This window comes from Capricornis sumatraensis, chromosome 10 (genome assembly GCF_032405125.1).
Source record: "Capricornis sumatraensis isolate serow.1 chromosome 10, serow.2, whole genome shotgun sequence".
NCBI lineage: Eukaryota > Metazoa > Chordata > Mammalia > Artiodactyla > Bovidae > Capricornis > Capricornis sumatraensis.
The window spans coordinates 2,704,355-2,713,722 of NC_091078.1; the positions used below are offsets into that span (position 1 = coordinate 2,704,355).

The 9,368-nt window shown below is 44.6% G+C and overlaps 1 protein-coding gene across 1 annotated transcript in view; it reads right to left on the bottom strand.

Annotated features, from left to right (window-relative positions):
* Positions 1–6,783, bottom strand: part of WDFY4 (WDFY family member 4) — a 233,556-nt gene extending 226,773 nt beyond the window's left edge. Inside the window, exon 1 of the mRNA XM_068982260.1 lies at positions 6,550–6,783. Within this exon, the coding sequence (XP_068838361.1) occupies positions 6,550–6,783 (234 nt within the window). The remainder of the gene's footprint in view (positions 1–6,549) is intronic.
* Positions 6,784–9,368: the final 2,585 nt, after the last annotated feature.

The following is a 9,368-nucleotide window of genomic DNA, read 5'->3' on the forward strand; positions in this document are numbered from 1 at the left end:
AAATTTAATGTTCATCAATAGGATAATGAATGATTTGTGACAAATTTATATAAGATATCACATAGCACTGAAAAAGAAAAAAGAAATAGAGCTGTATCAATACAGATAAATCCCAGAAATAGAATGTTGTGGAGAAAGCAAATTGTGAAAGTATATTACAGTTTGAGTCTACAAAAACTTGTGAGACTATACATAAATTACATGATATTATTACTTATGGTTATAAAAATACACCCATATTATTGTATAATTTACATACAGTTTTATAGGTATCTTAGAATGATACCATAATATACTTTTACAACTTGCTGTCTCTTTATATATCATTTCGCACAGGGCATGTTAATTCAGCAGGTTGGGAGTTACCGTTGGGAGTGAGCAGAAGGGGAATAAGTTCTTGAATTTATACACAGGTGGCTTTAGTTTATCCGAAATGCTGTATTTCTTTTATATGGCTGGTGCATGCGTGCATGCTAAGTTGCTTCAGTCCTGTCTGAGTCTTTGTGACCCTGTGGACTATAGCCCTTCAGGCTTCTCTGTTCATGGGATTCTCCAGGCAAGAATCCTGGAGTGGGTTGCCATGCCCTCCTTCAGGAGATTTTCCTGACCCAGGGCTCAAACCCGCATGTTACTTCTCCTGCCTTGACAAGCAGGTTCTTCACCACTAGCACCACCTGGGAAACCCATATGGGTGGTAAATACCTGGCTATTTATTTTGATTTGAACAAAACTTTGTATCTGAAATAGTTGAAAAATTTTCAGCCCTATAAATGAACATAGTCACACCTTTCCTTTGTAAATAAAATAAAGCAAATAAACAGTATATCAGAACTTTGCTAAAACTACAAAAACAACTAGGTGAATTTCAAGCACTATTTTACATAGGAGACCTCCAACAAATATTTGATACGTGAATGTATGATGATGGGACCCACATTATGCAAAATAATGACCAAATGTGTTGCTGGTTTTGTGCCAAATGCTGTGCCAAGCACTGACACGCATCGTTTTCACTAATCCACGTAACATACCTTTGGGATTGGTATTATTATTATTCCCACTTTACAGAAACTGAGGCAGAACCAGGCGGTAACCTGAGATAACCAGTTAAGCAGCAGAGTGAAGAGCTGAATTATCTCACACGTACCAAGATAGCATGTGCCTGTCTACAAAATGTATGGCTACCGCCTGGAAACCAGCTATCACCTGGAAAAGTTCATCTCTGGAGAGAAAAGTCAGTCCTCCTGGCTGGGAATTTCAGCGGTACCATTATTTCCTTCCCCAGGACTAAGAACACTGTGATATCTTCCTAACAAATGTCTGTGCCTCCTCCCAGCGCTGGCAAACCCTCAAAAGGCTGATTTGCAGGCAGTTGACTCAGAGGCATTGAGATTGTCTTTGAGCAGTGGGACTCCAGGAGGCACTCTACAATAAAGCTAATTGGGCCACTGTGAGCTGAACAGTAATTGTACACTCAGCCAGATTCTCCCAAGGCTCTCACTCCTTCCTGGGACCATGATGGCTACTTCTGGAGGCCCCATGAACTCTTTTGGGCCGTTGGGGTGCTATTTAATGCACAGAGGCAATCATTTACTGAATGGTACCATGGAGACCCCAAAGAGTTAAGGCGACTTTCAAAAGGAACTAATTTTTTCCCCAAATTGGGATTTGCATGCTGGGAGAATATTGCTCAATATTTTAAAAAATTTTTATTCACTTACATTCTCTGCACTGCACCATCATGTCTTGCGGCTGTCCCCTCCCATGGAAAAAAGAAGAAGCAAATGATGCTCTGGTCTCCAGAGCATAAGGAATGATAGCAGCTCCAGAGGAAATGAGAGAAAACCTTGGCTTTGAAAGACAGAGAACCTGGTCAGTTTTCAAGCGTGACTGCCATATTGCTATCTCTTCATTGCTGCAAAGTTTGATGATTTGGCCTTTAAGTAAACTCAAAACATTTCAGAGACTTTACATGAGTTTCCCCTGCTAATTCTCTCCTTTGTAAGCAGAAAAAAAAGTGATGCATCAAAAGTTCATTAACATAACAAAAATAGTGTTCCCCTGAGAAGGGAATAAACCATGTGGCAGGCCCCCCTCTGAAGTGGATTAGGGCCAGAGATGAACAAGAGGCGTATTTATCCTCACCCTCCCCTCTGGATGCCACATTCGGAAATAACTCTTGGTCACCCTTGTTATTATATTTAATGTCACTTCTCTCTCTTCCATAGTCAGTTGACTCCATGCTGGGTTTATATAAGAATAATTGACCACATCCAGCAGTATAAACTGTGTACCACTGGCTGAGCAGTTAGCCTAAGAGTACCTACGCGCGCACACACACACACACACACACACACACACACACACAAATAAACTTAGTTTTAATTCCAATCCCCCAGCACTAGGAAATAAATGGATTCCTGCTTGTGTTACCCACTGTTCTGATTATCTATTGCTGTATAACAAACAAGCCCAAATTGAGTGGCTTAAGATAACAGCAGTCATTTATTTTTCTCATGGACCTCCAATTCAGGCAGAGCTCAGCAGGAACAGCTTTTCTCTGCTTCCCTCAGCTGGGGTGGTGAACAAGGGCTAAGATCCAAGATAGCACACTCACATGGCTGGAAACCTGTGCTGGCTGTCAGCAGCAGCGCAGCCGCAACGTCAGGAGCCTCGGTTCTCTCCACATGGGCTTTTACTCAGGGCTGCCTGGGCTTCCTCACAGCATGGCAGCTGGGGTCTAAGAGCAAGTATTCCAAGTGACAGGGAGAAGCTACAATTCTCTTGAGACCTGAGCCAGGAAATGTCATTTTTGCCCTATTCAGTTAGTCAAGCCATCACAAACCCATCCAGGTTCCAGGGGAGGGGACACAGATGTCACCTCTTGAAAGGAGCAGTGTGAACCTATTATCAGTATCCCTAATCTACCAAATGCCTTTTCCCCCATGTCATCCCACCCCTGAGATTGTCTGTCCCAGACAGGGAGGAATTTTACACTAATTGCCAAGGATTCCCCATCGTCTAGCTGCCTGCTTTCTCTCAAAGTGCATATTCTAAGGACAATCTTCAACAACTACACCTGTAACTCTAGTTTCTCCATCTATTATTATCCAATATCTATATGCAATGAGAGGATGCGAATGGCTCCCTTTTCCCTAAAGCAAAGTCAACGGAAGGCCAACAGGACCTGCCCATACTTGTCAGAGGAAGGCTTTCTCTTGCTCTAAGAGCTTGTGATAGGAAGGTTTCAGAAAGACCAAAGCCCAAGGCTCTTCAATGGTCCATTGACTCCTTCCCGCCAGCACCACTCTGCACCCTGGGAAGTTACCGGCTCTGTGCTGCTTTCTGCGTGATCCAATAAAACCGCCTCCTTGTCTGCACCATTCTGGAGTCACCTCCCTAAACAACACAAGTGCAAGGAGTGGCAGTCTTTCTGAACTCAAGGAGACATAGGAAAGTCTTGACTGGCCACTTGCCACTTAGCAACCCACTTGCTAAGAGGGTTCTTTGCAAACAAACTTAAAGAACTCTGTTTTATGGATATACAATTCAGAAGAGAGTTTTTACAAGCTTGATACATTGTAATCCAATGGCCATACTCCGGCTTCATCTACAGCTCAGATTTTATCTGCACTACAACCCCTCCCCCCAAAAAAAACCAACTTCCCACCTTCCCCATGTGCCTTTCTGCTACCAGTTCTTAATTAAGAAGCTTGAGAGCTATAGTTCTGGCAGGATTTTATTGGTCAGAATTTAATAGGAACAGCAGGTTTGTAGACATATGGGCCTTAAAAGAATATAGATTTTAAGAAAATGATAACAAAAAGAAAGAAAGAAAAAGCTGGTGACAGTCTGCCTCTACAGAGCTCATCAGAGGTGGGCTCGAGAGATCCAAAACATAGCAGATTTTGTCAGCAGTTTTGGGGATCATGGTAACTAATGGGATTTCAAGCCGCACATGTGTAGTCAGTTTCCGGGAGACTGGTGGAAAGGGAATGGGCACCATGTCTACGTTCCATGGGCTTCACAATCCTCATCTGATCTCCCCTTACGGTATCCCAGCAAAGTGGTACTGATTCCACTCTACAGATGAGGAAACGAAGGCTCAGTAAAATTTAGTAGCTTGCTCAAGGATGCTCAGCTAATAAGCAGTGGAGCTGGGTCTGGAGCCCTGCTGTCTGACTCGAAATCCCATGTATTCAACAATAGGGCCATCGTTCTTCCTGTAATTAGGAAAGGGTTTGGGAAACAGGAACCAATATTGATGTTAGGTTAATAGTGACCACTTGCTATCCATGAGGTCAGTGTGTATATAGGGTCAGGTAGCACAGATCAGTGATGTGGCTTGGGTGTATTAGAGAGTGAGGGACTAGGGTAAACTAAGAGGCCAAGACCATTTTCTGTTTAAAGAGGTGCCCCAGCCGTCTCCATCCAATTATCACTATTGGAGCTACAAATATTTTCAGAGGAATTTGAAATCTGAGTCTCACATGAAAACTTTCCACTTTGAAGAAATGGCACCAATTCATTTTTGAATGAATTCAATTTTGAGAGTCCCTTGGACTGCAAGGAGATTAAACCAGTCAATCCTAAAGGAAATCAGTCCTGACTATTCATTGGAAGGACTGAAGCTAAAGCTGAAACTACAAGACTTTGGCCACCTGAAGTGAAGAACTGACTCCTTGGAAAAGCCCCTGATGCTGGGAAAGATTAAAGGCAGGAGGAGAAAGGGACGACAGAGGACGAGATGGTTGGATGGCATCACTGACTCGATGGACATGAGTTTGAGCAAGCTCTGGGAGTTGGTGATGGACAGGAAAGCCTGGCGTGCTGCAGTCCATGGGGTCATAAAGAGCTGGACATGACTAAGTGACTGAACTGAATTCATTTTTAATTCCTAGAAGCCAAACAAACCATTTTAGGTCCTACTCAGTATCCTCTGTTCTGGACAGTTACAGGTAAAACCTCTATTGGTCTTCCTTACTTTCATAGCACCAGGCCCAAAAGAGATTATAGGAACTCAATAAATAGCTCCTCTGTCCATGGAATTCTCCAAGCAAGAATATTAGAGTGGATAGCCATTCCCTTCTCCAGGGGGTCTTCCCAACTCAGGGATCAAACCTGGGTCTCCTGCATTGCAGGCAGATTCTTTACCATGTGGGCTACTAGGGAAGCCCAAATATTTGTACAACAAAAGAATGAATTCTCAAATCAACAATCTGGGGAGAGGCAAAGAGGTATGAAGCCCTGGCTCCCAGGTGCAGAGCCTTTCATCAGAGCTAGGGCTGCTCAGAGGGGTGGGAATGATACAGTGCTCTGGCCGAACCCATACGCTTTCCCAGCGACTTGGTGGGTGAGGGGCAGCGATTCTCACATTTTTCCTTTTTAAGGCAAAGTTGATCTGAGAACTGGGTAAAATTGCCTCCCAGAAGTTGGAGTCATCAAAACAGGAAGGGCTGGGAATGAGAAACCTAAGCGGCCTCTCTTTATCTAGTTGCTCTTTTCCAGTATGTTCCCTGTGCACCAGTTATCCAATCTGCGAAATGGGATACATGGAGCATACTCGTCCAAAACATGGGGAAAATTATGAATTCATAGACAGTAAATTACTTGGCAATTTTTTACAGAAAGGCATGCCTAAGTATTCAGTGCATCCTATAAATATGATCCCAAGAAAATTCTGAGTCATCTTTGGAAATCATTAACTATTTCTGGTTAATAGGTTAGAGGAAACATATCAGCAAAGGGATTTCCCAATAAAAATCTACCAAAGCCTCCACCTGGATATCCAAGTCTATTTTCAAATGTGAAAGTATCTCATATTCTCCATACTTTGAATGTAAGTACTGGATTTTGCAATAATATCCCAAAATCAATGGTCACGCAAAAACTAAGTCTTCAAAAAAGATGCTTGTTTAACTCTACAATTAGACTTTAACACACTCCACTCCAAGGCAGACCTCACTGGCAGGAACTTTATTCCAAGACAATAAAGGAAATTGCTTGTACCCAAACTGTTCTCAGCGGCCACCAGCCAGAGTGCCAACCCAGTGGACAGGCTGGGCTTTTCCTGTGTGTCTGCAGCCAAGGAAGGGAAGACTGCTCTGCCGCTCCCCACTGATTACATCTCAGTTTGCGTGATTGACGCAGCTTAGGTTCTGACCCTCCCAGGCCCTGGTGTTGAGTCACCAGCCACCCTGCCACTCACATGTCAGGACACGGATTCCTTTCTTGGCTTCCAAAGGAGCAGGTTTCTCCTCTGGCTCCTAAGCAGGGATTGAACAATATCACTGTTGAACAATGTCCTTTTTTAACTAAAGAGACAGTAATACTCAAGAGCCAACTGTCCATCCTTTCCAAGTCCATCTTCACCCTGGAGATAAGCCTTGTTGCTATCTTTATTAAACAGCACAACACTCTCCTCTAAGCAACCAATCAGAGACCACTCGTGACGATATTAAAACCACCGACTCCAGCTTCCAATCATCCCAGCAGGGTCCCCAGAGTGCTGCATCATCTTTTTACAGTTTCAGAAATCAGAATACCAACCTTTAGGAACAGCGGGAGAAGGCTCAACAGGCTCGTCTGTTGTTCAGCCGGGCTCCTGGGAGCCAACTGCTGGTATTCCAGAAACTTCCTTTCTAGCATCTCCCAGAGGGCAGTGGAGCCGGGGGTCTGCCCTCCTGGTGGGAAATCAGGCTGCGCAGCATCAGGCTGGCCTTTATTTTTGGAACCTGGATCCTCAGCTCTGTCTTCAGCCTCCGAGACATCTTTCGCCTCCATGCCTCAGCAAAGCAAATCTGAATTAAGAACAAAAGAGAAAACTGAACAGTCCCATCACAACACTTTCTGATGAAGCTGATTGTGGAACGAAATATCATCCTCATTTAGCCCAGTTCCTATAGCAGATGGTTCCTCTAAGAATCTGAAACTGACTAAAATAAGGAACACTTCTGAAGAAAGAGGTTCCAACCTAGATGTGGCTCATACTGACAGTCTAACATTTGCCCGGCACCATCCTGGGCTGTTTAGACAGACTCCCTCACAAGAGACATGGGCACTCTTATTTTCTCTGCTTAAGTAAGGAAACTGATGATCCAAAAGGCACCCAGGCAATGAGACGTCCAGCTGAAATGTAAACCTTTAATACCGAACCTATTTTTTTTTAAATTATCTGACACTACTCCTCTTTAAGAATGCTGAGTAAATAGAAAAAGCATGTAAATGTCTCTCAATATTTGCAGAGGCTTGTAATTCCATATCTTCTATTTTAACTCCATCACGTGAGACTAAAAGGGTGCAAGTTCTGCATTCTCAGCATTATTAGCTTCACACTCAATACTTTTAGAGAACTTTACCCTCAAAATGACTCTTGATCTCCCCAAGTTAACTTTAAAGAACCTCTCTGTTAGTACACACAAAGCCGATGTTTACAAGCTGGGAAGCCGGGGTCAGCAGGCCTGAGGACAGGAATATAGGCCGTGTGTGCATGCCCAGTCGCTCAGTCCCGTTTGACTCTCTGCATGCCCGTGGACTGTAGTCCTCCAGGCTCTTCTGTCCATGGGATTTTCCAGGCAAGAATGCTGGCAGGGGTTGCCATGCCCTCCTCCAAGGGATCCTCCCAACCAAGGAATTGAACCCGTGTCTCTTGTGTCTCCTGCACTGGCAGGCAGATTCTTTACCACTAGGGCCACTGGGACGCCCATAAAACTGGCCAAAGGCCTATTTACCAGGTCGGTAGCCCTGAGAAAGTGCTGCTATTTGTACCTGTGGCTTTTCGATTGCCATACTCTGCTGCTGGGGCAGGACAGGCCCCCAGCACAACAGAAGCTTCTTTGTTGTTTGTCTGTCAGGAGTGTAGGAAACTCCGAGCAGGGACCAGAGTGTCAAGGTTCCCTGCAAGATGCCCTTCCCAACCATGATGTCTCCATGATGGGCACATAGGTGCCCATCCTGGAATCCAGCCAGCAACTGACAGCCACCAACTGAGGGATGGCGACCAGACAGATGGACACAGAGGTGGGTCCACAGCGTTTTTCTCTGGGCTAAGAAGCTGAGGAGGCTCATCGTGCTTTATTCTGAGCCCAAACACTGAATCCTTGCAGCCTAGAATTCCCACTAACTAAAGATCACAAGGCCAAATGAGCCATCCTTTTTTGAAATGTTCTCACCTTTTAGGTACAAAGCTTCTTGAGCCCCTGCTCTTCTTCTATCAAACATACTCTCACACTTCATTTGCAGAAGTCATTTTTTTATATAAAAGTCATGTATATTCAGCATCAAAAATTGGGAAGGAAAAAAATATCAGGAAGAATATCAAGCCGGCCTACATCCAGAAAGTTGACCATTGATATTGAAGCTATTCTTACAAATATATTGTTTAATAATATCATTGAAACAAACTTTTTTTTCTTCCTTTTTTTTTTAATTTTTATTTTTACTTTATTTTACTTTACAATACTGTATTGGTTTTGCCATACATTGACATGAATCCACCATGGGAGTACATGCCTTCCCAAACATGAACCCCCCTCCCACCCAAACTTTTTATTTGTACTTTTGCTTTCATTGGTTGGTTGGCTGGGACCTCATTGGGGTTTATTTATTTCCATTTGGGGCTTGACCCTCAGTTGCAGAGCTTCCCAGGTGGCTAAGTGGTATAGAAACCGCTGGCCAAGCAGGAGACACAGGAGATGAGGGTTAAATCACTGGGTCAGGAAGATCCCCTGGAGGAGGAAATGGCAACCTGCTCCAGTAATCTTACCTGGGAAATCCCATGGACAGAGGAACCTGGCGGGCTCTAGTCCGCGGGGTCGCAGAGAGATGGACGGGACTGAGATCCCAAGCACTCAGCACCTCAGGGGCAGGTGGCAGCTGCCTCACATTTCTCAGTCTCAGCACTGTCTCCCTCCTGACCAGGCCCAGGTTCCTCTCTGGCGCTGACTGTTTATTCACTTTTCCCCCATTCCCGTCTACCCCACCCCACCCAGCCCACCTGCATGATAGCATGGGTCCTTATAAAACACGGCACGATTTCTGAGGGCATCATTTTAATTTCCCCCAATGCCTTTTTGCATCTTTCCTCAACTTACTTTCTCACTCAACATTATGACTTCAGACCCAAGCATGTGGCTCTGTATTTGTCAACCTCGTTTCCTCTGACTGTTGCTCCATGTTACACACTGGGCATCATGTGACTGTTCAACTTGTTCACTCCACAGTGGATGGGCCGATTGCCTGAGACTTCCTGTCCTGCCTCCATCCTGTCCTGAACATTCCCACCAGGCTCCCCTCACGGGGCTGCATGTGACTGGCTCTGGGTACATACACCTAGGCAGGGGTGCTGAGTCAAGAATGTATGTCTCTTG